The 26,614-nt window shown below is 49.8% G+C and overlaps 1 protein-coding gene across 1 annotated transcript in view; it reads left to right on the top strand.

The window, feature by feature from the left end:
- Positions 1–26,614, top strand: part of LOC308059350 (uncharacterized protein) — a 44,449-nt gene that overhangs the window by 5,337 nt on the left and 12,498 nt on the right. The window contains exon 2 of the mRNA XM_080376556.1: positions 1,927–26,066. Coding sequence (XP_080232682.1) covers positions 25,073–26,066 — 994 coding nt within the window. The 5' untranslated portion in view covers positions 1,927–25,072. The remainder of the gene's footprint in view (positions 1–1,926; positions 26,067–26,614) is intronic.

Below are 26,614 nucleotides of genomic sequence, written 5' to 3' on the forward strand. Positions count from 1 at the left end.
GCTGTGTGACCTTTGGCTAAAAAACATCCCAAGAAAACAAGGAATTCCTGCCAGGGATAGCTGGTTCTACAGCACCCTGCTCAGAGCTCACAGGCTTGAGCTCCCACATGCTCAGCAGCCATTGAGCGAGTTTCCCCACTGAAACAGCCGAACAAGCTGGAACTGGGAGCACAAAACAGCTAACAGTGACTGGCAGGACCATCATGTGCAAGACAGGATGGATGCACACATGAATTCTGGGGATTTTCTGGTGTTTGCAGAAAAAATAATTTGCTGAAGTCTTTATGGGAGCTGATTCTACAGCACAAAGTGATGATTGCAATCAAACTGAATTGCGGGGAAACCTAGCTAAAGTTTAAAAGAGCTTTTAAAGTGTTAGCTAGATTATTTTTTTTTACTTGGTTTGAATAATTTATAAAAAGTTCAAAAGACTATTTTGGTTAAAGTAATGAAAAGCTTAACTGGAGGCCTTACTCTTCCGCACGTACCTATTTTAAACTAGTGTTGCTCCATCAGCCTCAGTGCATAGGCTCCCCGTCTTGAGCAGTTTATTTGCCCACTTGGATAACAGGCAGAGAAGCACAACCACAACCAGCAGCCACAGAAAACGGCTGCCCTGTGTGCACCCCACCAGGGCGATGGATTCCTCTCCTCTGGCCGTGGCAGCCCCCCGCAGCCCCAGCATTGCGGCCAGCGCTTATCGGGCAATTGCACTCTCAGGAGGAAAATGGGTGTGCACACGTTTGAAGGTGCTCGGTGGTGTCTGGCCAGGCTGCTTCTGCAGGGAGCAGAACTGCACTACAGAGCAAAGTACATTTTGGGGTACTGGTGATTAAGGATTGTGTAATGAAAAGGTGAAAATACTAGCTTTGAAACCGATCAAAAGAATGAACATCGTCCAGAAAGCTCATCTGAAAGATTTTTTTAAATTAGAAACTGTCAAAATATTTATGTATTCAGGAATGTTATTTTGTCTGCTAAAAGGCACCAAAATGAATGCAACCTGTGTGTATGTATATAAATATATACTAGGAAAATATATTTAAAATATCACCTAGGGTGAAAATCAATAAAGTTCATAGAAAGCCTGTACCTTTTCATGCATTTTATGTATGTTATATATAATAACCTAATAAAGATTTCATTCACAGAGTAGAAAAAGAAAAGCTTATTCTTAGACTTTTAGCTAGGTTATTTGTAAAAATCCTTATAGTTTAATTAAACTTTTAATGTCACTCGATATATAAGTTGCTTTGCAAATACTAACCCACATAAGCATATGCCAGAGGTAGCTCCCCATGCAGTTTCATTGCGATATACTTCACTGCACTTCCTGATACAAACTGCTCTGCGCTCTCTCTCACTCTTTCTTCAATATTTACCACATTTACATGTTAGTAGTACAGCAGGTGTCAGTACACTAAAGGATGAGGTGGTTTGTATTTTTTTTTTTTTCACTTAGCTGTGTTGGGTAATCCTGGAGATACAATCATTTGATTCACTACAAAACCACACTGAAAATGCTAATTACTGTGCAATTAAAAAATATCTACATGATACAACAGGGTAAACTATCCCATTTCTGCCCTGGAAAATCAAGATTGCCAAAGAGAATATATCTAGGCAGGTCTCCAGAATAACAAAGTTGTGGGTTTATTTGGATTTTTAAACACGTGATTCCTTCTTTGGGGACAGGAGTGGTTGGGGAGTGGCCGAGTTCTTTCATGAGCAAGAAGCAGAACTCAGCTTGGGTTTGTACAGCTGTCAGTGAAACGAGGCTTCTGGGTGCTCTTTTAATGTAAGCAATTAATAAGTGGGAATGCAGCTGCAAAACGCATTAGCCAGGTATTCTAATACAATTTCCATAGTACCGCATAATTAATATTTGTGACCACTTGACATTTCTTATGCAATTTTTTTTCATAGGTCAGCAGACGTCTCCCAGCCTTGCCAAAAGGACGAAGTGCACCACAGGAGAAAGCCTGCAGACTTTGCACCCAGTGTGCATGCTGGGAACCATCATCCCTCTGGGTTTGTACGATCTGGAATGCCTTCATAAAACGCGGCCAGAGCAGATGCAAGTTTTTGGTCGGAACTCAGGCACTGTGACTGTTGGTTTTGGTGGACAGAAGAAGAAGTCCCCTTGCACATTCACTTGTGTCAAGAGACTTCTAAAAGCCTGCGTGTAGGTCTCTGCCAGGGCCAAGCATTGTTGCTGTTCTGAAACAGGCTGTGGCATCCACTGAAACCTGCGTCTGCACTGAACCCTGTCCAGCCCTGTTGGCATGCTCTCCAGCTTGTCAGTGCCGGGGACTCCAAATGGGCACATGGGCCTGGTGTGACAGTCCCCGTACCTTTCCAGAACTAGAGTAATTTAAACCTCCTAATGGTCCTTGGCAGGCAGCCCACCACGTCACATGCCTGCAAACTGCTTCGCTGTGCCAGTCCGTCCACAACTGTGGAGGAAGATGAGGTTATGGGGCCCAGCTGCTGGAGAGCAGCACCGCTTCCTGACTTAAAGCATAGTTATTTCCTAATCCGGTTCTGTCACTACGATCCAGGCTAATTTGCACACTTTTAATAGCAGGAATTTTCTATTTGGGATCACTGTGACATCATGTGCTTAAGGAGGAGCTCCACATGCAATTATGCTGGGAGGTCTGAGGGACAACAGCAACCTTTGCTCAGGGCAGACTGGGGAGCTTCTCAGTGCAGGCAGGCTGCAGTGCAGCCCCCACCACAGAGTGGTGGTCTAGAGACAGCTCTCTAGACCCAGATCCACACCATGAATGTTCACTGCAGCCTCAGCTGGCACCCCTCTGGTGAATAACCGGGTCAGTTAGCCTCCACGGAATAATTAATCTGCCTTTTTTACAGCAAATCCCAGCTGCCACCAGTGAGTGCTGACTGTGGCATTGGGATCTGGGCATGCACCAGAGGCGCTCCTTGTAGGAACAAGCTATCCTGCAGAGATGTAACAATCAACAGCAGCCCATTCACTTTAGGGTGTGGAAGGTCACTTCCATGGCAGTAGCTCTGGATATGCAATTTTCATTACCTCTGGGCCCCTCTCTCATTTCAGCAACGGGTGGGCATTGCCCTCTGGCAGCCCTACCTTCTGGCAGTGCCTGGCACCCACCAGCTGGGGTTACCGCAGCTCGGAGCTGGCAAGCACCTTGAGGCACTGCCATCAGGAAGCATGCAAAGCCATCTGCTGCCCAGTGTCCCCTGGAGCTGTTGGCTTTTAGTGACATCCTGAGCATCATAACTGTATTCTGGAGAAACAGCAATCACAGCAGCTATTCCTGGGTACTGTGGGGACACTGGTCTTCACCCTGCCGTCTGTGGGAGGAGCAGTCACTGCCACCGTGGTGCCATTGCTCCACCATGCTGTGGGAACTTCCAGCAGGGGCAATTCATCGTTCACAACCATGTCAGCCATGTGCACAATGCCCTTGTGTTTCTGGTCAACATCCCAGTCATGATCTTGGTTACGACTGATCTCTGTGGTGGAGACAGCACCCATGCAGAGTTTTCAGGTCATATAGCCCAGCTGTTCCTGGCTCTGAGTAGCTGAGGGCCTGCAGGTGGTACCTCTGAGATGGTTTGTTGCCAGCACAGAAGACATTATTTGGATGCCCAGGGCCTGCTGTATGCCTGGGGATAGTGGGGAAGCCTTTAGCCTACCTGTTCAGGTCCATGTGTAGAGCATGGCACCAGCCCACGAAAGCTCCCATCACGGAAAGATCACCTCTGTGCTGGTCAGAGAGTCATGCCCCTTATCCCCCCAGATACTATCTCTGCTTTGGTTTGACCCTCAGGTCACCCCCTTTGTGGGACCCTCAGGTCCTCTCTCTTTTAATTCACCACCTAGCTTCTTTACAGAGTTTTCTCATTGCTCTTACCTCAGCAGCCTCTGCACACCGGACTCCTCTGTGCCTGTGAGAGCAGGCAGCAGTCTGGTTGTCCAGGCAGTCCAGGCCAGGATTCCTCACCCCTGTGGGGCATGAAAAATAAGTTTTCTGTCTGAAAGCAGAATAATTCCCCACACTGGACCACCTTTCTGCTTTCTTCCCTCTCTCTGAAAGCAGGGGATGGTGTCCTCTAGTGCTCTGCTAAGAGCCCGCTGCAGGTCCCCTGCACAAATGCTTGAGTGGGTGCACAGACATGTCCTGGCCAGGTTTCGCGGTCCTGCAGCTCTGCCTGCTCTGTCTCAGCAGAAGTAGGAGCAGACCACCGCAGGATGCAGGATGCAGATAACTGTGATTTGTCTGTGGTTGCAGTTAGCTAACTGGGACATTACAGGATGTAGCAGTAGGTGCTGGGCTAATCTCTCTAGTACAAGCTGGTGCAACTACTGCTTTCTCCTTGCCTCCTGCTATCTGACACTGAACGTTGCTGTTGCACCTAGCAGTTTTATAGGAGCTACATGAACTACATAGGGGCAACAGTGTGTGACTGTGTAACACACCGTCACAGAAACAGAAAGACAGTTTTGCTCTGCAGCCCAAATTCACTTCAATTCGTTTTAATGCATTTCCCCCCCCCATCTCGTGGATGAAGGTAAAAGGGCAGGACAGCTTATTGCATCAGGTGCACGAAGACAGATCAGATACAAACTAAGCAGCATGTAGAACATTGATGGGGATTACTTCACAGAGACTAAATATTTTCTGAAGAAAAAAGAAGTGGGTAAGGAAAAATGTGGTTAGAACAAGCTAGATAAAACATATGTGTGCTTTCTTACATTTTTTTCAGTATAAGCCTGGGCTCTGACTGGCACACTTATACTGTGCAAAAGAATACTGTGTGAACGATTGCAAACAGCACTGGGAGAAATAGTTTAAAGTTAATGTTTGTTCCATTCAGGTCACGGTTTATTAGCAATGGCAGGTGTGTTAGTGTCTGCCAGCCACTGGATGGCATTAGTGGTCCAGGTTTTGTTTGACAGACTCCACTTTCCACAGTACTTGGGACTTTTCATTTGCTAAAATACTGGAAAAATTCATAGTAGCTAGAAAAAGAAGTAAGATCACCCGGCACGTTGGTTATTTTATACATAAACACGACTGCCTTTGCCTTCTCTCACGTGAATTTTACCATTTTCGTTCTTCTTTAGGAAATACAGAGGTGAGAGAAGAAATTCCTGCTGCATCTTACAAACCATCAGACTCACCAGCAGCTTTCCTGAAATGGCCACTGACCTTCTGCAGCCCACCTCATCTCATTTTTGAGGACTTGATTTTTAGCAGTGTTGAGTTCCGGCTGCTCAGTTGAACCAGCATGGAGCCAGTTGCTGGTGTCAGCAAGCCCTGGGACACTAGCTCTTCAGAGAAAGTCCTCTGCGGGCAACCCCTGCACCTGTCTGAAAGGCATTCGGATCTGGGGATTGTGAGAAACCGAAGCCCAGCTGAGCCAGACAAGGTTCTATAAAATAAGCTTCATTCCCCGTTGGTGCATAGATCAGTCCATTTCAATTAAAACAGGAGCTAAAAGGAACATTTTGAGACAATGGTCCTTGCTCCATTAAACAAGAACTGTTGCGGTAGGCCCCTTATGGTCCTTCTCCCAGTATACCCCTTTGACCACCCAGCATGCTTCGTTTCTAATCCAGCTTTATACAGATTCCAGCTTCAGGCCATCAGTCTGAAAAAAGCAGGACTTGGCTAAGACCTAATAGTCTGTTGGATATTCTTGATAACGTTGAGATTTGTGGGTGAGGGGTCTAAGGAAGCAGAGGGAAGAAATGATGTAGGCTTATCAGGTCACCAAAAATAAATCTGCCCTTTTAAAATTAGGTTTGTAATTTGGAAACTTTGATGAATCTTTGGCTGTGTGACAATATAAACTGGGGGGGGAAAAATTTCCTTCCTTATCTCGCAGTGCCTGGGGAGGATACCTGATAGTTTTCTGGAAGAGAGAATCTGTCTCACAAGGGTTGAAAACAACTAGTCTGAAAAGAGATCAGAAAGCCTTCATGTTTGTACAAATGATTGCTCTAATTCCTCTGGGGACACAGAGGACAGCTTTATATGGCATCTTACATCAGACTGTAACAAAACTAAGGGGCATAAGGATGTGCTTGCAGGGGGAAAGAAACCATCCATTGCAGAACATGCAACCAGTCTGTCATGTTCACATGGTCTGTCTGGGGAAAAAGGATTTTAAAGTGGATGGCACAGAGATACTTTGTGAATTTTCTATTATTGCAATAATCATGTAATGTCAGCCGCTTCAGTAAAAATGGCAGGGTGCGATCTCTTGCCCTTTGGAAATACACAGGACCTCACCAGGGCAGCAGGTAGTGAGGAACGTAGCAACTCCACGAAACAGAAACCCCCGTGTATGCATGGGACGGGAACACCGATTTAGGCAACACCTGACGCCTCCAACATACCATTCCCTGATTACACAGACCACCAAACAACTCACCTTGCTTCAAAAATGAGAGCAGAATACCGAGGACATAGATGAGCTAATCTCACAACACAATTTAGTAACAGAAGGGTGCAGGGGCAGTGCTGGCACTCATTTAACATTGCTGGGGCTGAATCCCATGAGGACCCTCCAAGCTTTTTTCCTCCCCCTCTCCCTTCACTCACACAAACCCTGCAAGAGCAGTGCTTATGGCTGGTCATATGTACGGTGCTTGGCACAGAGCCATTTTGTTCCCCCCACTTCCAGCACAGACACGGTTTGTCCGTGTAGACAGAAAAAACCAAACATCTGTCACGGAGAAGCCATTTGCTGGAATCAGAGGGTAGAGTGACTTATTACCTGCATTAGCCTGACAGGGTTGAGTTATGGGAGGACAGCAAAAGCACTTGTGTAAATAGAAATAATGGAACCAATAAACACAAATCAATAGGCACATGTGTTCAGCAGCACCTAATGCCCTCTGGTCCCCTCTGAGGTGGTATCTAACATCCATCACAGCAGGCAAGGGTAGGATGGATGGGTATCTCTCAGCCCAGCCGCTTCTGGACTCCTGAGCTGCCCAAGACTGTACCAGCAAACTGCTTACATCAAAGCATGTCAGAGGACACAGCATGTCCAAGCAGTAAACTCAGCAAAGCCAGAACTCACAAAAGTCAAGGGGTTGTTTAAAACTGTCCCATCTTAACATCATCCTGGAGGATGCAACTCCAGAGAAGCTAACTTGGAGTCTGGTTTCACCTGCTTTCTGCTTTTTCCTCCAAGTCTTACAGCACATATTCTGACTTGTGAAAGTCCTTCCAGGGTAGCACTTTTGTCCCTAGCTCCTCAAGAAGACAGAAGGTGTGTCTACACTTGCTGAGTAGGGGAGGACCAGGGAGTAAGTTCAAAGACTGGATTCATAATTACCTGCACTGAGTAATTATTGTGTCAATGTTTTAGATCATTTCATTAGCCCTCCCAAGGTACATGTGCAAACAGAGCAGGCTAGCCCATAGCCATCCATGGGGATGTGCTGTTCAGCTGCTAAGCTGGGAATCAATCCTTGCTCTTCTTCCATCCAGCAGCACAAACATAGCCCAAGGTGGCAGCGAAGACCTTCCTCCCTTCCAGGGCTGGAGCCATCCGTGCAGTGGTTGTGGTGGGTTGTCCTGGCACTGAGACATGACACAAGTCAAAGTCTCTGCTACAGGGTCAGAGCAGCAGTTCTCTTTCAAGTCCCTATAAACCATAATATCTTCTCTCCTCCTGTCAGCACATGCTCAAAGCTGAGTTAGCAATAGGGAAACAGCTTGGTGCTTTCCCACAGTGGCCGAGTCACCAGTTTAGGTGAGACACATATGCAAGGAGTTGTCTCTTCTGTCACCTCATCCTTCACTCTCCAGCGCATATGAACCTTATCTCACATCCATTTCAAGACCATGTCCTTCTAAAGGAACTACTATAGGTGTGCATGCCTGGGCCAACTGCTTAAAGCATGTGGTATCTGATCTGCCCAACCACTTGTTAACCTGTGTCTTAAACTGTGGTAGGAGAATCCATGTTCTTGGCTGACCTTAGAAAGTGCCATGAAAAACAATAGTGTTATACCAGGGATGCTTGGGCACCACAGCAGGAGTAAAAATGACACAGGTTTGCACTATCTGATTAATTTGTATATTTTGAGAAAAGATGGTGACCCCATCAGCAGCTACCTACAGAAGCAATGATGCTAAGTGTGGCTTAAAAATATAGAAAATACTGAAGGGAAGCTCAATGAGCTGCCCCCTGTGCCCCTCACTCTCCCCCCAGTTCCTGCTGTCCTTCCCCACTCACACCTATATGCGTTTAGCAGAAGATGTGTGGTCTGTAGCAACTCTGAGCACTGTGTTTGCTCTCCGTACTGTCATCTCCAAAGGACCAGGTTGCTGGGAATGTTCCCCATTGCTTTCCTCCCCAGGGCAAGGACAGCTTGGGCAGGCCATGCTCTAACCCACTGTTAAATTAAAGTTCACTCTCCTCTGGCTTTAATATTTCAAATGAATTATTCAAAAAGTCTGCAGGCACAATCACCTTTTCATAAGGAGTAGGTAATCAGGAAAACATTAATATTTGAGGAAGAAAATGTCCAGGCTAATGATTTAGACAGAAAGGGCAGGGTTACTCTCTCCCATGCCTTTTTATAAGCAGCTGTGTGCCTCCTTACATCTCACTGTATTAGAATCGTTGAACCATTTAGGTTGGAAAAGACCTTTATGATCATTGAGTCCAACCATTAACCTAGCACTGCCAAGTCTAGCACTAAACCATGTCCCTAAGTGCCACATCTACACATCTTTTAAATACCTTCAGGAATGGTGACTCAACCACTGGGCAGACTGTTCCGATGCTTCACAACCCTTTCAGTGAAGCAATTTTTCCTAACAACCAATCTAAACCTCCCCTGGCACAACCTGAGGCCATTTCCTCTTGCCCTATCCCTCGGTACTTGGGAGAAGAGACCAACACCCACCTCACCATAACCTCCTGTCAGGTAGTTGTAGAGAGCGATAAGGTCTCCCCTGAGCATCCTCCTCTCCAGGCTGAACAACCCCAGCTCCCTCAGCCGCTCCTCATAAGCCTTGTGCTCCAGACCCTTCCCCAGCCCCGCTGCCCGTCTCTGGACACGCTCCAGCCCCTCAGTGTCTTTCCTGCAGTGAGGGGCCCGACACTGCACAGGGCATTCCAGCTGCGGCCTCACTGGTGCCCAGTGCAGGGGGATGGTCACTGCCCTCGTCCTGCTGGCCACGCTGTTTGGGTACAAGCCAGGATGCTGTTGGCCTTCTGGGCCACCTGGGCACACTGCTGGCTCATGTCCAGCTGGCTGTCGACCAGCACCCCCAGGGCCTTTTCTCCAGGCAGCTTCCCAGCCGCTCTGCCCCAGGCCTGTAGCGCTGCGTGGGGCTGCTGTGACCCAGGGGCAGGACCCAGCACTGAGCCTTGTTGAACCTCATGCAACTGCTCTTGGTCCGTCGATCCAGCCTGTCCAGACCCCTCTGCAGAGCCTGCCTGCCCTCAAGCAGATCAACACTCCTGCCCAGCTTGGTGTCATCTGCAAAGTTACTGAGGGTGCACTCGATCCCCTCATCCAGATCATTGATAAAGATATTAAACGACTGGCCCCAGTACTGAGCCCTGAGCCTCCAGCTGGATGTAACCCCACCCAGCCCCACTCTTTGGGCTTGACCATCCAGCCAGCTTTTTCCCCAGCACAGAGTGCACCCATCCAAGCCATGAGCAGCCAGTTTCTCCAGCAGAATGCTGTGGGAGATGGTGTCAAAGGCTTTGCTAAGGTCCTGGTAGACATCACTCACAGTCTTTCCCTCATCCACTAAGTGAGTCATCTTGTCATTGAAGGAGATCAGGTTTGTCAAGCAGGACCTGCCCTTCACAACCCCATGCTGGCTGGGCCTGATCCCCTGCTTGTTCTGTTTGTGCCGTGTGATGGCACTCAGGATGATCTGCTCCATAATGTTCCCTGGCACCAAAGTCAGGCTGACAGGTCTGTACCCCCCCGAATCCTCCTTCCTGCCATTCTTGTAGATGGCTGTCACGCTGGCTAACCTCCAGTACACTGGGACCTCCCCGGTGAGCCAGGACTGATGATAGATGATGGAAAGTGGCTCAGTGAGCACTTCCACCAGCTCCCCCAGTACCATCGGGTGGATCCCATCTGGCCCCACAGACTTGTGTGGCCTAAGTGGTGCAGCAGGTCACTGACCATTTCCCCTTGGATTATGGGGGCTTCAGTCTCCTCCCCATCCCTGTCTTCCAGCTCAGGGGGCTGGGCACCCAGAGAACAACTGGTCTTACGATTAAAGACTGAGGCAAAGAAGGCATGAAATACCTCAGCCTTTTTCTCAGTCTTTGTCACGATGTTTCCCTCCCTGCCGCATCCAGTGAAGGATGGAGATTCTCCTTAGCCCTCCTTTTGTTGCTAATGTATTTATAGAAATACTTTTTATTGCTTTTTACTGCAGTAGCCAGATTAAGTTCTAGCTGGGCTTTGGCCCTTCTAATTTTCTCCCCGCATAACCTCGTGACATCCTTGTGGTCCTCCTGAGTTGCCTGCCCCTTCTTCCAAAGGTCACAGACTCTCCTTTTTTCCCCGAGTCGCAGCCAAAGCTCTCTGTTCAGCCAGGCTGGTCATCTTCCCTGCTGGCTCGTCTTTCGGCACATGGGGACGGCCTGATCCTGTGCCTTTAGGATTTCCTTCTTGAAGAATGTTCATCCCTCCTGGACCCCATGGCCCTTCAGACCTGCCTCCCAAGGGACTCTCAACCAGACAACAGGCCAGAGTCCGCCCTCTGGAAGTCCAAGGTAGCCATTCTGCTGACCTCCTCCTTACTACTCCAGGAATCAAAACCTTGATCATTTCATGATCGCTATGCCCAAGTTGGCCTCCAACCATCATGTCACCCACAAATCCTTCTCTGTTCACAAACAGCGGGTCCAGCGGGTGCCTTCCCTAGTTGCCCCACTGTCTGTCTGTGTCAGGGAGTTACCTGCCACACACTCCAGGAACCTCCGAGGCTGTTCCCTCTCTGCTGTGTTGTATTTCCAGTGGACACCTGGTAAGTTCAAGTCCCCCATGATCACAAGGGCTAGAGACTGTGAAACTTCCCCCAGCTGCTTATAGAACATTTTGGCTGTTTCTTCATCCCGGTTGGGTGGTCTATAACAGGTATCTGCCTTGTTGGCCTTCCCCCTGATTCTTACTTATAAACACTCAACCCTATCATCACCATCATTAAGCTCTAGGCCATCACAACACTCCCTAACTGTCCTGGTTTCAGCTGGGATAGAGTTAATTTTCTTCCTGGAGGCTAGTCCAGTGCTGTGCTTTGGATGTGGTGTGGGCACAGTGTGGTCAGGGACTTTTTGGTTTCTCAGGCCTCGCTGGCTGGAGAGCTGGAGGGGCACAGGAGCTGGGAGGGGACACAGCCAGGACAGCTGACCTGAACTAGCCAGAGGGGTATTCCGTACCATACGTCATGCTCAGTATATAAACTGGTGTGTGTGTGTGGCCGGGGCTGCTGATCATTGGTTGGGGACTGGCTGGGCACCAGTCAGCGGGTGGTGAGCAGCTGTATCGTGCGTCATTAGTTTTCTTTTCTCCTTTCCCTTTGGACTTCATTCCTCTCTCCTTCTCATTATAATTATTTTATAACTATATATACACACATAGTTATTATTGTTGTTGTTGTTTTGTTTTTTTTGTTTTTTTGTTTTATTTTATTTCAGTTATTAAATTGTTCTTACCTTAACCCTCAAGTTTTCCATTCCTTTCCAATTCTCCTCCCCATCCCTCTGGGTGAGGGGGAGTGAGGAAGTGGCTGCCACAACACTAACATACAGGGCTCCTCCACCGCCTCCCCTTCCTTGCCCATCCCTTCTGAAGAGTTTATAGCCATCCATTGCAGCACTCCAGTTGCGCGAGTCATCCCACCTTGTTCCCATGATAGCAACTAGGTCATAGCTTTCCTGCTGTGCAACGGCTCCCAGCATCTCCTGTGTGCTGCCCGTGCTCCTTGCATTGGTGTAGATGCACTTCAGCTGGGCTGGTGATCCAGCCATCTTTTCACGGAGAGAAGCTGTAATTCCTACACAACTACTCTCCGGCCTTTCCGTGGTTTCTAACACATCAACAACCCTTGCATCTTTGCTGCCACATGGATCTCCATCCCCACCTCCACTGAGGTGGCAGAGTGAAGGACCTCACTAGTACACCATCCCTCAAGCGTTGGTGTGCTGCCCCTAGGCTTAACTCTAGCAAGACTGGTTGTATCCCCTTCCCCCTTCAAATCTAGTTTAAAGCTCTTTCAGTGACCCCTGCTAACTCCTGTGCAAAGACCCTTTTCCCCCTTTGAGACAGGTGTACCCTATCTGTCACCAGCAGGCCCGGTGTTGTGTGAACCAGCCCATGATCAAAACCCCAAAATTCTGCTGGTGACGCCAGGCTCAGAGGCAGGTGTTGATCCGCTGGCTCCTCTTGTTTCTTCCTTCATCATTCCCTGCAGCTGGAAGGAAAGCAGGAAACACTACTTGTGCTCCTAGTCCCTTAAGCAGTCATCCCAAAGCCCTGAAGTCTCTCTTGGTTGCCCAGGTAGGTCCTGAGACATTGTGGGGTAAAGTACGATTAATTCTCCAGATATATGCTTGGGCTGTAAGTTTGCCTCAAAAAGGTAAATTGATTCGACATCACTGGGGACGGAAGGCTTGAAGGTTTGTGTGAGGCTTGCTGCACCCTGCTTACCCTCAAGCAGTGCGGCTGCCTGCCCCTTTCCCTGTTCTGCCAGCACGTTTCCCCAGGTAGCCCTTTCAGAAGACAGGACAGCAGGCAAGTCCAATGGACTGCAAAGCTACATCCGTAAGTGTTGCTCTGGGAGTATGTTCCTGCAAATCTCCATGCTGCTCAGAGTCAGCTTTTGCAATCAGCAAAACACATTACGAAGAGCTGTGCTGAATGCTCCCCGCAGGCGAGCGCCCCGCTGCTGGGGCACACGAGCTCGGAGCACACAAGTTGAAATCATCTCCCCACACAGGCAGGGCTGAGGCGTGCCCAGCTTTAACCAAGTCCACCCAGGGAAGGTCACAAGGCCAGGCGTGCAGCCGCCCAGAACTCAGCACAACAAACCATGCACAGGGCAAGCTTATAACGGTCTGTGCCAAGGCCAGGACCACCACGTCCCCATGGTTATCAGTGTCCAAGTTCATCAGATGACCACAAAAGTGGTGGTGCTTACCTGCTGCAAGGAAGCCATCTGATGGCAACACTGCCCCCCAGGTCACGTCTCGGTCCTTGTCCTCCCATGCTCTGGGGGGACTTTTAAGCTGTGCCCTTTCTCCCCCAGGGCTTTGTGCCTGACTAAGGTGCTGATGGGCAGCCTCCAGCTCTGCATGGTTGATTGCTACTTGCTTGCCCCTCATCATGCTCGTCTAGCATGGGGGCAGCCGGCCTGCAGCAGCTGCCCCTCTCCTTGCACTGGGGAGCAAGGTGAGACACCTTATCGATCCACCACTCAGGCTGTAAGGGGAAATACGGTCCTGTAGCACGAGCCAACGTTCATTTAAATTTTAAATGCCATGTGTCTGCTCTCCAGATAGTAACAGCGTGATGCATGGCCTCTGCTGAGGACTGAGTGAAACCTGTAGGCTGTATAAATCCTACACAACTCTCCAAAGGGGTTCAACGATACGTGGGCCCCTGCTGAGCCTCTACCAAGGGGCAAATTTCACACAGTGCCAGTTGTGGGACCGGCAGTCTTTCAGTCACCTGAACCAAGTACTACTCGAGTTTTTCCTGTGACTCCAGTCACTGTAGGAGGAATAACTCACCTAGAGGAGAAGAAGGAGCGATGGGGAGAAGAAAAAGAGGCAGGGAGGTTATGGGGCACTACAGTAATGGAAGATACAGAAGTGAGAGGTGCTGGAGGGGTAATTTTTCCCTGTTAGTACCACCAGATGCTGCTGCAGAGCTAGCCGTCAGAAGCGCTGAAGGCTACGTCTGTAGGAGCCCACATACTTACAAGCTGAGTAATACCATTTTCGAGATAAAATGACTTTAAAAAGTCCATTCTTATTACTCATACAGGTATTTCTTAGACATCATCTCTGCAGAACGCCAGTGCCTGTCCTGAATTACTCAGCCAAGGTCTTCCCTAGGCCTCCCCATAAGGTGGATTACTGCATGGCACTGGCTACAAAACTTGCTATCGCGCATCCCCAACCACCAAAGCAGTCAGGGGTGCAGCACGCACATACATGCCCCAGAATGTCCACACCGTTCAGTGCACTGCTGTCCTTGAAGAAATTACATGGGGGAACCGGGCAACCACTAGTCACCAGCGTTGTGGTGGCTCCTACAAACATCCCACGGAGAAAGATGCTCCAAACTGAAAATGAGGGAGGGGGGGCATTTTGCATAAAACATACTCTCAGAGGAACAAAACACCTTCAGAAGGTGAATCTGGAATTAATGAACCTACTGTCTAAAAATACATCTCAGATATCAAGAAGATACTAATTTTTAAGATATATTATAGATGCTCCCCTCCTAGTAGTCCCCCTGTATTCCACAAGCAATACTACCTACCTCTGCTACCTGTCTCCCTTGTGAGCACTTCATAAGTTCTGACTAATTCTCAAATTGTCCATCTGATTAAAATAATCCAATTAAGCCCAGAACAACTCATCTCAATCTGTTCTTAACATGAGGGTTGCTGTTTCTGTTTGGGAAGTGAGGAGGGGCTTGTGTGCCTGAAGGCTCCTGTATCTCAACAGTATCAATGGAGCTAGTGAAAAATCCACCACCCACCCAACACCAAGCCAAACTGCCTGTCCCTGCAAACACCTGATTTGTGGGCTTAGGCTATGCCTTTCTCAATGGCAATGACACCTCAAGTGTCTTCTGACTCCTCTCTACTTTCCCCAGCCAGTCCTACCTTCACCATCTCCTTTTGCTCACTGACACCACCATTCATGGCACTACTTTCTGTACTCTATACATTACAGCCAGCCCAGTACAATAGCTATCTGCTAGGGGAAGGTTCTCCTTTACATTTTGCTTGTACCAGCACCCACCTGTACATCCTTCCAGCCTGCTCAGGGAGCTAGACCAAGAGAAAGCTGTCGTCTTGGTTTTAGAGGGTTGATTTTTGGGTGACTGAACTTGCTCATTGCAGGTTCAAATTATGCAAGGCAAGCAGTGAGGGAACAGGACCAGCGCTGCCCCTTTGCGCTGCCGTTTGCTGTCAGGGGTGGCTTAGATGTAGTATCAAGCTGCATCCCAAGAGAAGAAGTGAAATTGGTTAAACGGCCTGGAGGTGCCACAGAAATCTGTGTTCTCAGCCTGTGTCTCCTGATGGCAAAGCCTGCTGTGTCTCTGGTAGTCTGTCTTACAAGGCTGCCACTTATACGGGGTATCTTTCATGTCAGCACTCCCCTTGCATCTAGCTTTCAAAATTTTGGTTATTTCTATCCTCTTAAAGTGCATCCTTGAAGTTTCAGGCAGCACTGGTGCCCCCTATGAAATTGTCACTCACGCACTCAGCACAGCTGTCTCTTGCTGTTTTATCCCACGCTTCCGTGCCAGTGTGTTTGCAGATGGAAGGGTAGAAGAGGAGATTGCTGCCAAAAAGCGTGCCATTCCTGTCCTCCCCTCTGCTGAACTTCCTGGGTTCCTTGTCGTTCTTTTCACAAAGGCAAAAGCCAGACCAAAGCGTGCTGGGATTTTAGTGAGGTGGTTGCAAGGGCAAATGTCCCCTTTGGGATTTAGTTAAGGATAGTAAATGATTTTCTGTCTGTGACCTACATCAGGGCTTAGGCCAGGTTTCAAGTAGTAAAAGCCTAATGCAATAACACAGATTTTGCTTAGGTTTACATGTGTGGGTTAAGCTAATCTAACCAGAGACAAATATTTTCAGTGACGGTCCTTCCCTGCCTCCCCCCCGCCCCACCCCCCAAGGCTTTTCAGTAATGTATTCTTTATCCATAAATTGATGTCAGCGATCAGCTGAAATCTGGTCTGCTGAGGGCTGATGGGGTCCATTTGTCAGAGAATGGGAAAAGAATGGGAAAAGCCTTTTCAGCAATAGCCAGCCAAGCTGGTGAAGAGGGCTTTAAACTGAAGTTGCCGGAAGGGAGGAACTTCAGTCCACCCCACTCCTACCAGTTTGGTGCCAGTGCCGGCAATAGATGCCCAGAGCCTGGAGTGGCATTGCAGGTCAGCAGGTGAGCACCTGAAGAGCAGCACAAAGGGATTCCAGCCACTCCAGCCAGTAAGTCAGCTTCATCGAGGACCCAACTTAAATGCCGCTATGCAAACTAGCATGGGGAATAAACATGAGGAGTTAAACACATGCACACGCCTGCAGGCCTGCGATCTTACTGGCATCACGGAGATGTGGTGGGATGGCTTCTGTGACTGCAGTGTTGGAATGGAAAGATGCAGGATCTTTAGGAAGGACAAGGCAAGGGAGACAAGGAGAGGGTGTCACCCTCTGTGCCAGTGACCAGGTGGAGGCATGGAGCTCTTCCTGGGGATGGATGAGGAGCTGACCAAGAGGTTATGGATCAGGATTAAAGGGAGGGCAGAGACAGTTGACATTATAGTGAGGGAATGCTACAGGCCATCTGACCAGGAACACTGAGTGGATGAGGCCCTTTGTAGACACATAGGAGCAAGTGTCATGTTCACAAGCCTTGGTGCTCATGGGGGACTTGAACCAGCTCAGTATCTGTTAAAGGGACAACACAGCAGGGCATAAGCAATCCAGGAGGTTTCTGGAATGTGTTGATGATTACTTCCTTCTCCAAGTGACAGAGGAGCCAATGAGGAGAAGTGCTATGCTGGAGCTTGTTCTTGCCAACAAGAAGGGGCTGGTGGGGAATGTGAAGCTCAAGGGCAGCCTTGGCAGCAGTGACAATGAAATGGTAGATTTCAAGATCCTTAGGGCAGCAAGGAGGGTGCACACCAAGCTCACTCCCCTGGACTTTAAGAGAACAGACTTTGGCCTCTTCAGGGATTTGATTGGCAAAGGACTTTGGGATAATGCCCTGGAGGGAAGGGGGTCCCAATCAAGCTGGTTAATATTCAAGGATCACCTCCTCCAAGCTTAGGAATGATGCGTCCCAGCAAAGAGCAAGTCAGGCAAAAACTCCTGGAGGTCTGCATGGGTGAACAAGCTGCTCCTGGACAAACTCAAACACAAAAAGGTAGGCTTCAGGGGTAGAAACAAGGACAGGTAGCCTGGGAGGGACACAGAGAAATTGTCCAAGCAGTCAGGGATCAGGTTAGGAAAGCTAAAGCCCTGATGGAATTAAATCTGGCCAAGGATGTCAAGGCCAACAAGAAAAGCTTCTACAGGTACACTGGTGATAAAAAGAAGACTAGGGAAAACATGGGCCATCTCTGGAAGGAAACAAGAGATGTAAATACCTGGAATATGGAGAAGGCTGAAGTACTCAATGACTTTTTCACCTCAGTCTTCACTGGCAAAGTGCTCCAGCCACACTGCCCAAGTCACATACAGCAAAGGCAGGGACTAGGAAAATGAAGATCGTAGGAGACGATCAGGCTTGAGACTATCTGAGGAACCTGAAGGTGCACAAGTCCATGACACCTGATGAGATGCATCCCTAGGTCCTGAGGCAACTGGCAGATGAAGTTGCTAAGCTCTATCCATCATATCTGAGAAGTCATGGCAGTCCAGTGAAGTTCCTAGTGACTGGAAAAGGGGAAACATAACCGCCATTTTTAAAAAGGGAAATAAGGAAGACCCAGGGAACTACGGGCCAGTCAGTCTCACCTCTGTGCCTGGTAAGATCATGGAGCAGATTCTCCTGGAAACTATGCTAAGGCACATGGGAAGTAAGGAGGTGATTGGTGACAGCCAACATGGCTTCACTAAGGGCAAATCGTGCCTGAAAAATTTGGTGGCCTTCTGTGACAGGGTTACGGCATTGATGGATGAGGGAAGAGCAACTGACATTGTCTACCTGGACTTCTGCAAAGCATTTGACAATGTCCCACACGATGTCTTTGTCTCTAAATTGGAGAGAGATGGATGTGATGGATGAGCCACACAGTAGCTAAGGAACTGACTGGATGGTCACACTCAAAGAGTTGCAGTCAATGGCTTGATGTCCAAGTGGAGACAGTGACAAGTGGCATTCCTCAGGGGTCACTATTGGGACCAGCGCTTTTTAACATCTTTGTTGGAGATACGGACAGGGGGATTGAGTGCATGTACCCTCAGCAAGTTCGCTGACAACACCAATCTGTGTGGGCAGTTGACATGCTGGAGGGAAGGGATGCCATCCAGAGGGATCTTGACAGGCTTGAGAGGTGGGCGTGTGTGAACCTCATGAAGTTCAACAAGGCCAAGTGCAAGGTCCTGCATGTGGGTTGGGGCAATCCCAAGCACAAATACAGGCAGAGTGGAGAATGAAAGCAGACATGAGGAAAAGGACTTGGGGGTGTTGGTGGACAAAAAGCTCAACATAACCCAGCAATGTGCGCTTGCAGCCCAGAAAGCCAACCGTATCCTGGGCTGCATCAAAAGAAGTGTGACCAGCAGGTCAAGGCAGGTGATTCTCCCCCTCTACTTGGCTTTTGTGAGAGCCCACCTGGAGTACTGTGTTCAGCTCTGGGACCCCCAACATAAGAAGGACATGGAGCTGTTGGAGTGAGTCCCAAGGAGGCCATGAAGACAATCAGGGGGCTGGAGCACCTTTTCTATGAAGACAGGCTGAGAGAATTGGTGTTGTTCAGCTTGGAGGAGAAAAGGCTCTGGGGAGACCTTACAGCGGCCTTCCAGTACCTAAAGGGGCCTACAGGAAAGCTGGAGAGGGACTTTTTACAAGGCCGTGTAGTGATAAGACTAGGGATAACAGCTCTAAACTGAGAGTGTAGTTTTATATTAGGTATTAGGAAGAAATTCTTTACTGTGAGGGTGGTGAGGCACTGGCACAGGTTGCCCAGAGAAGCTGTGGATGCCCCATCCCTGTCCAAGTCCAGGCTGGATGGGGCTTTGAGCAACATGGTCTAGTGGCAGGTGTCCCGGCCTGTGGCAGAGGGTGTGGGACTAGATGATCTTTAAGATCCCTTCCAACCCAAACCATTCTATGATTCTATGAAATTAGTAATGACATTGAAAGAAACCCTTTAATACCATAAACCAACAACAAAAACCGGGTTTGGAAGCAAGGGCTATTGCCTTCCTTATGACATGAGCAATCATACCTACCCCTGGGAGAGCACAGACTTTGCCATTATCCAAAGTACTCTGATTTTACGTATCACTTCACTCACAACCAGCAGTGAACACAGATAACAGCATTTTTCAAAAGAGAGGCTAAGGTGGACAATAATTCATCAAATGCATCTCCTCTTTTACATAATCCTAGTTGTGCAAGGATGCAATCCTACTATTAGCCCTGCTGCAGCCTGAAAATTATTCAGACAAATACTGGCTGAAAAAAACAGGGAAGGCATTATTACAATTTTTGAAGTGTGCAAAGGCCTGGGAGAGCTTCTTCAAGGGACTGTAAAGGGTAACACATACTCTGTATTCATGGAAGCAGACTGCCCCTGCTACCAGGGACATTAAACAGGGATAGTTACTTTTAACTACAGAGTTCAGGCTCTTGGATCCGCCCGAGTTCCTTTCACTTAAAAGCCAGAAAGAAACCTCCATTTTTACATTGTTGTCCCTGTTTTCAAAGAAAGAAGGTGGCAACAACCACTGAGTGGTTGTGAACAACTTTTTTTAAGCTACAGGCAAAACTAATACGAAAGTAAGGAGGCGGCACGAAGTTCACCAGGACGGAAGTCCTAATTCAATCCAATTTTGATGGCCTGGTTAGGACTTCAGTATCATAAAATGTCAGCTTACATGCACACAGCAGGACATCCTTGAAAGGTTGTAACAGTCTACAATTATTTTTCAAAGAACCATTTCCCATTTTATAAACCCCTTTTTTAATTTTTCAACTTGAAATATCCTCTGCCATTCCCATCTCTCAGATGCACAAGTGCACTGCTCAGGAATAAGAGCATTCTTTGTGTAAAGGAGAAATACTGAAACATGCATTACAAAGAGAAAAATGCGTTATTTACAGATAATTAATTTTACAAATGGAAAAGGAATGTCTGGAGTAGGGACAGAACTTTGTGTTTTTGCTTTCCTCATCCATACATCCTTTTTGATAGGCAAATTCTATGTTATGTTTTCAGTCACAGAATTAGCATCCTTGCAATAAGTTAATACTCTGTTCATTGTGAATTGCCAAGTTGTTTTTTCTGAGTGAGGTACTGCTGTATGCCCCTGTCAAAAACAGCTACGTTTTTTTGCAACTCAATCATTCGAAAACTCAAACAGAATCTTCATAGGAAGATGCTTTAATTCTGCTATGTTACCTGAAAACAAGGTTTGCTGATGTTGGGCAAATGGTGTTTAGTGGGGGGTTTTCTGCTCAACCCTGCATTCTGCTTCCTTTAAATTTTTTTTTTTTGAGGAAACTGAACTTTTTATGCACACAATCACTGCAAGCCAAAAATAACAACTCTTAAATTAGCACTGAGTAGGTGGAGGGGTACAACTAGCACACCAGCTTGCCGTAACAGTCTGGATATATAAATGAGAGATAGGACCTGACATGCAGAATAACTAGAACTGTCAGATGACTAATGGATTTCACTCATTATGTGCTAAGGCCCTAGAAAAGTAGCTAATGAAGTGGGATTACTTAAAAATGTGCCTATATTAGCTGGCATAAGCCCCAGTTGTGCAGTGAGGTCTGCTGAGTTGCAGCCACCTGCCCACATGCAGCTGACCACAGGAGCTACGTCCAGCGTGTGAGGGGCCACAGCAGGAGAGGGGGGTGGCAGCATTGAGGAGGGGGTGATGGTTCTTCTGTGCTATTGTTTGATGTGCACTGGTTCTGGTTTCAGGGTTAAACCACAACAGTGCCCAAGCCTTTGTCTTGGCAGAGAAGAGCAGTCCCTGCAGGGGTTTCAGCCTTTTCCCCACTGGCGCTGACATAAGCATCTGTAGAGCAGAACAGTGAATGGGATACAGGAGGTGGTGGTGGTGGTGGGGCAGCTCCCTCCTCCCTCAGACACCTCGAGCTTTCCACAGGAACAGAAATATTCCCCAGTTTGGCCTGATGGTAGACGTCACCTATACGTCAGTGCCCCTGACCCTTTTGGTTTCACCCTGTTCTGGGGCAGCTGCTGAAAATCACACCAGTGTTTAAGCAGGACCGTGCCAGTGTCATGCACTGTGGAGGCGGGAAGCAACAGCACCTCTCTGGGGTCAAACTCTCATACACCACTGGATATGTCTTGCTACCATTGTACTTCACAAGCTTCTAGAAAATGTCCTGGCCTTTCTTCACCATTAGCTTTTTCTTACTGTTCTTCTCCATGTACTGCAGAGGACCTATAGGACAGAGTAGATACTGGGTGTGAGAGGAGCCTTGAGGGAGCTATATGGTACATTGCTGTATGGTGCTCTGCAGGAGCCGTGGGCTGAGAAATGGACAGTACAGGTGGAACAGGAGCTGCTGGGTGATTGCCTGATTTATTGCTTTGTGTTTGTCTCAAACCACGGTGACAGCTGCAGGATTTCTCCTTTGGACACATATGAAAGCCCCTGTACCACAGGGAGACTGGCAGACTGGGGTATGTCGGGTGGAAGAACACAGCTAGGGGCTGGAGCTCATGGTGTGCAAGGAGCACAGGCTGCCCAGAAGCTGTGAAACCTCCAGCCTTTTAGATATTAAAACCTTGATGAGGCAAGTCCATGCACAACCTCCGTGACTGAAATTAGCCTTGCTTTGAGCAGATTGGTCCAGAGGCTCCCAGAGGTCCCTTCTGACTTCACTTTCCTGCTATTTACAATCCCACTGATGCCACCAGTTCTCCATGTAATAAAGATCTTCTGCACCATATTGCCTTCCTCAGCCCCCCTTAACATATCTCAGTTCTCAGTTCTCCTCTCTGTGGTAACTCCTTCGTAGGCTCATTGGTAACACATGGACAATTCAGTATGGTCATCTTAATCCAGTCCTTCTGGCTATTTGCAGAATGATGTGAAATGGGAGTGTCCTTTTTAATTTGTTCTGGTTTTGCTCTGTGAGGACAGCTCATCATCAAAGCAATCTGCAGCTGGATGGTATTGGCCAAACCTAGGAAGTGGTAATAGCCTTCCTCAACCACTGCTTGGCCAAAGCAGTCATGCTGCATGGAGGATCTTCTGCTGTCTTTGGTAGCTTCACCTTAGTTGACAGTTGAAATCATGTTCTCCCCCCTTTTTTTTACCATGACATTTCTCTTCCCCTTCACTAGAAGTTCTCCAAAATGGCAAATCAAATCAGAGTTAGAAACCTTATTAACCATACAACTAATAGCCAAGCTGTGAGACTTTAAAGAATCACAAGGCATTGTTATAAAGGAACGTGAGTATCAAGTGTGCCCGAACGTCGGCTGGGGAACCAAGCACAGCCTACACTAACCAAGGGGCAGGTCTTCCCTGGGCTGTGTGCAGCTGCCTGCAACGTGGAATAAGCTGATCCTGGGCTGCAGGACAAACCAAAATAAAGCAGGGCTGTACCAGGCACACCTGCTTGGTGGGACAACACATCACCACTTAACTGGCATGTGATGACAAAGCAGCATTGCCTGGCCCCACTTGGTTGAGCCAGTAACCTATACCTGCTCAGCGGACAGGTTGCAGTTGTGGTCAGAGATGATGGTGGTGCAAAATCAGACATATAAAGCTCAAAGTGGAGGAGGTGCGTATAATTGCAGGAGGGGAGGGAGGCCAGGGTACATAGGATCTGTCTACACAATCACAGAATGGCTGATGTTGGAAGGGAGCTCTGGAGGGCACTTGGTCCAACTTCTTGCTCAGGCAGGGCCACCTAGAGCCAGTTGCCCAGATGGCTTTTGAGTATCTCCAAGGTGGGGCACTCCAGTCTCTCTGGGCGACTTATGCCAGTGCTCAGTCACCCTCACAGAGAAAAAGTGTTTCCTAATGATCAGCAGAAAACTCCTGTGTTTCGGTTTGTGCCCATTGCCTCTGGTCCTGTCATAGGGCACCACTGAAAAGAGCCTGGCTGCGTCCTCTTTGCGCCTTCCCTCCAGGTGTTTACATTGATAAGATCCTAGCGAGCCTTCTCTTCTCCAGGCTGAACAGTCCCAGATCTCCCAGCCTTTCCTCATAGGAGGAATGCTCAGTACCTTCACCATCTTCATGGCCCTTTGCTGGACTCTGTGCAGTGTGTCCATGTCTCTCTTGTACCAGGGAACCCAGAACTGGACATAGTGCTCCAGGTGTGACCTCACCAGCGCTGAATAAAGGGAAGGATCACCTCTCCTGACCTGCAGGCAATGCTTTGTCTAATGCAGCCCAGGGTGCCTTTGGCCACTTTTGCTGCAAGGGCACAAGGTCCTTTTCTGCCAAGCCACTTTCCAGCTGGGTGGCCCTCAGCATATAATGATGCATGGGGTTGTTCTTCTGCAGGTGCATGAGTTTGCACTTCCCCTTGCTGAACTTCATGAAGTTCCTGTCAGCCCATTTCTCCAGCCTGTCTAGGTCCCTCTGGATGGCAGCACGATTCTCTGTTTTGTGTCATTCTTCCTGGTTTTGTGCCATCTGCAGACTTGCTGAGGGTGCACTGCCCCATAGTCTAGATTGTTAATGAAGATGTTGAACAAGACTGGACCCGGTACTGACCCCTGGGGTACACTGTTCTTGGCCTCCAACTAGACTTTGTACCACTGATCACCACCCTCTGGCCCCAGCTGTTTAGTTTTCACTCCACCTCTCTGCTCATCCAGCCCATACTTCATCATCTTGTCTGTGAGGATCTTACGGTAAACAGTGCCAAAAGCCACACTGAAGTCACCGTAGACAATACCCACTTGCTCTCCTCTCATCTACTGAGCCAGAGATTTCATTGTAAAAGGTTATCAGGTTGGTCAAGCATGACTCCCCTTTGTGGTTCTAGTTGTGACTTGAAGGGCTGAGGTGCCCGAGGGCCAGGGCTGTCCTCCTGGTCTGGGATGATGTAGGAGGTGCAGCAGCCCCACACGGGGCTAGGATGGCCCTTGGGTACACAGAGTTCCACATGCAACCCACAGTCTGGTGGGATACATGTGTTTATAAGCTGACGGACGCCTTGAAGATCTGATTTTAAGTTATGCTACCGACCGTGAACTATAAAACAAACTGCACATCTGGGGTAGCTGTCACTTGCCTGGGTTTGTACGATTATTCTGAGTGGCCACTGGACTAGCTGAACTTTCCTAATCTGGGGCCATAGCACAATACCAAACTTTAATAAGACCTCCTGGCTGAATCAGTGAGGAATTTTACCTAAAAATCAATGTCAGCAAAGGACTTGCATTTAAACTTGCTGATTAAATGCTTTGACTAAAGTGCTTGGTGTGGTAATGCCATTTAAAACCTGCCATTAATTAATCAATGGCTTGATGAAGAAAACTGATGCTTCATATTTGGATTTGATTTGCAAGCAACATAGTGATTAGTGAGTAGAGAGCTGAGATTTCTTATTTGATTTTTAAAGGTAGAACAAATACACGGTATTTGAAAATTCTTTATTTGATACAAACCCAAGCATTAAAATTAACAATGACAACTGATTTGGATTTTCCCATTTTGACTTTCAAAGTTCATGGGGAGGTGCTTCCACCTTTTTGTGTTTAAAAAAATCAACTTATGTAGCTTGGCAGGTTTTGTAAAACACTTTCAGTTAAGACAGAGCTCATGTTTATTTATTAATGCATTTTAAAATGTACTTATCCAGGTTTGAGCTGAGTCATTACTTAAAAAAACAACCTGAACACTTTGGCAGCTGGGGCAACGCTTGTGACAAGGTGCTCTCTGGCTTCCCTGTGTCCCACTGAATGGAGTCTGCGCGCGTGATGTGCAGCTAAAGCACTGGCTTAATTTCTCTCAAAATCTTTAGCTGGAGAAACAGCACATGAGCAGGCTGACACGGAAAAAGCCACTGCACCTTGCGTGCGTCTGAGCCACGTAGCCCTTGGTGCCTGGTGGTCTCCGGAGAACAGCAAACAAGGAAGGGGAACATGGCACAGGATGGCACTTGCAGCAAGGGAAGCAAGCGTGGACAGTGCCCGGGTGAAAGATGCGGCTCCATCAGTGAGCGCTGGGTGGTGGCTCCTTGGAAGTGTCTGGTGGAGAGCGTGAAGGAGGGCGAGATGGGGAAAGCTCAGCACTGCTCCAGGGGACTTCCAGGGGGCCGGGAGCCACGAGGGGAAGGTGCTTCGCCCACCTCAGCAGTCAGTCAGTTTGACTTCGAGGGGGTCGGGAATGGCTCCTTCCGCCCCGACGAGGATGTGGGCAAAGCACCTTCCCCTCATGGCTCCCGACCTCCTCGAAGTCAGACCGACTTCCTAGGTGGTCAGGCACCTTCCTCTCATAGCTCCCGACCCGCCAGCAGCGGCCGGGGACCTTCTCCCCCGACCGGAGCGGCGCGGCCCTGCGCTCCGCCTCAGCGCTCGCTGGAACTTCGCGGTCCCGCTCCGCCGCCCGCCGCCGCCCCGCGCGCCAGCCTCGCCCGCCGCGCGCAGCTCCCCGCTCCCGCCCCCCGGGTTGGCCGCGCACCCTCGCGCCGCGGGCGGCCCGCGCGCCCCATTGGCCGCTTTTGTTGCAGGCGCCGCGGCGCGGAGGGGTGCGGGGGGTGGTCTGCACGCGGCGCCGCCCGCCCTCGCCACCCCCCGGGGGGCGGCCCCTCCCCTCCCGCCCGGGAGCCGCGTGGGCCATTGTCACACAACATTCCAACTCCGAACGCCCCGCTGTTCGCCGCCGCCGCCGCCCATTGGCTCACCCGGTCCGGATTGAGTCGCCGAGCAGCCAATGGCGTCCGGTTTCCAAGGCGGCCGCCGGCGCCGCCCCTCGCAGCGCCGGCAGTAACAATATGGCAGCGGCGCCTATTGGTAGCGGCGCGCTCTGAGCGGCGGCGGCCGCGGGCGCCCGGCGGCGGTGACGGGGAGCAGCTCCCTGGGCTGGCGGCGGCGGCGGCGGCGACTCCCCCCGCGGTGCCGAGCCCCGTCGCGGCAGGTGAGTGGGCGGTGGATCGCGCCCCCGTCCCCCGCTGCACGGCATCCCCCGTCACGCCGGTGCGCCCCGGCGGAGCGCCCCGCGTCGGGGGCGCTGCGCGGGACTGCGGCCGCGGCCCGGCTCGCAGCCCCGCCGCCGCCGCCGCCCGCACCGGGGTGCCCAGGCAGGCTGTGGGGGGCCGCGGACGCGCCGCTCCGCTGCGGCCGGGTGGGCGCCCGGCCCGCTGGGGCCCGCTTTATTGTTCACGGTGTGGGCCGCCGGCAGCAGGCGCCGCTCTCCCCGCCGGTGCGGCGGCGCCGGGGTGGCCCCGCCGCGATGCCCGGCTCCTCGCCGGGGTCCGTCCCCGCCGCTGCGCGGCTGCGGGGCCGGCTCTGCGGCAGCCGGCCTCCGGGAGCGCCGCTCCCGCGCCGAAAACGGCCCCGCCGCCTCCCGGGGGGGCTGCGCGGGGTCCGTGCCGGGGCCGCCGCCCCCGCGGACAGCCCGGGCGGCCGGCGCGCGGGGCAGGGGCGGCCGCCGGGTCCCCTCTGCGCCGGGTGCCGCCGCCGCTG

Source organism: Falco punctatus (assembly GCF_963210335.1).
Source record: "Falco punctatus genome assembly, chromosome: 2".
NCBI classification, from domain to species: Eukaryota; Metazoa; Chordata; class Aves; order Falconiformes; family Falconidae; genus Falco; species Falco punctatus.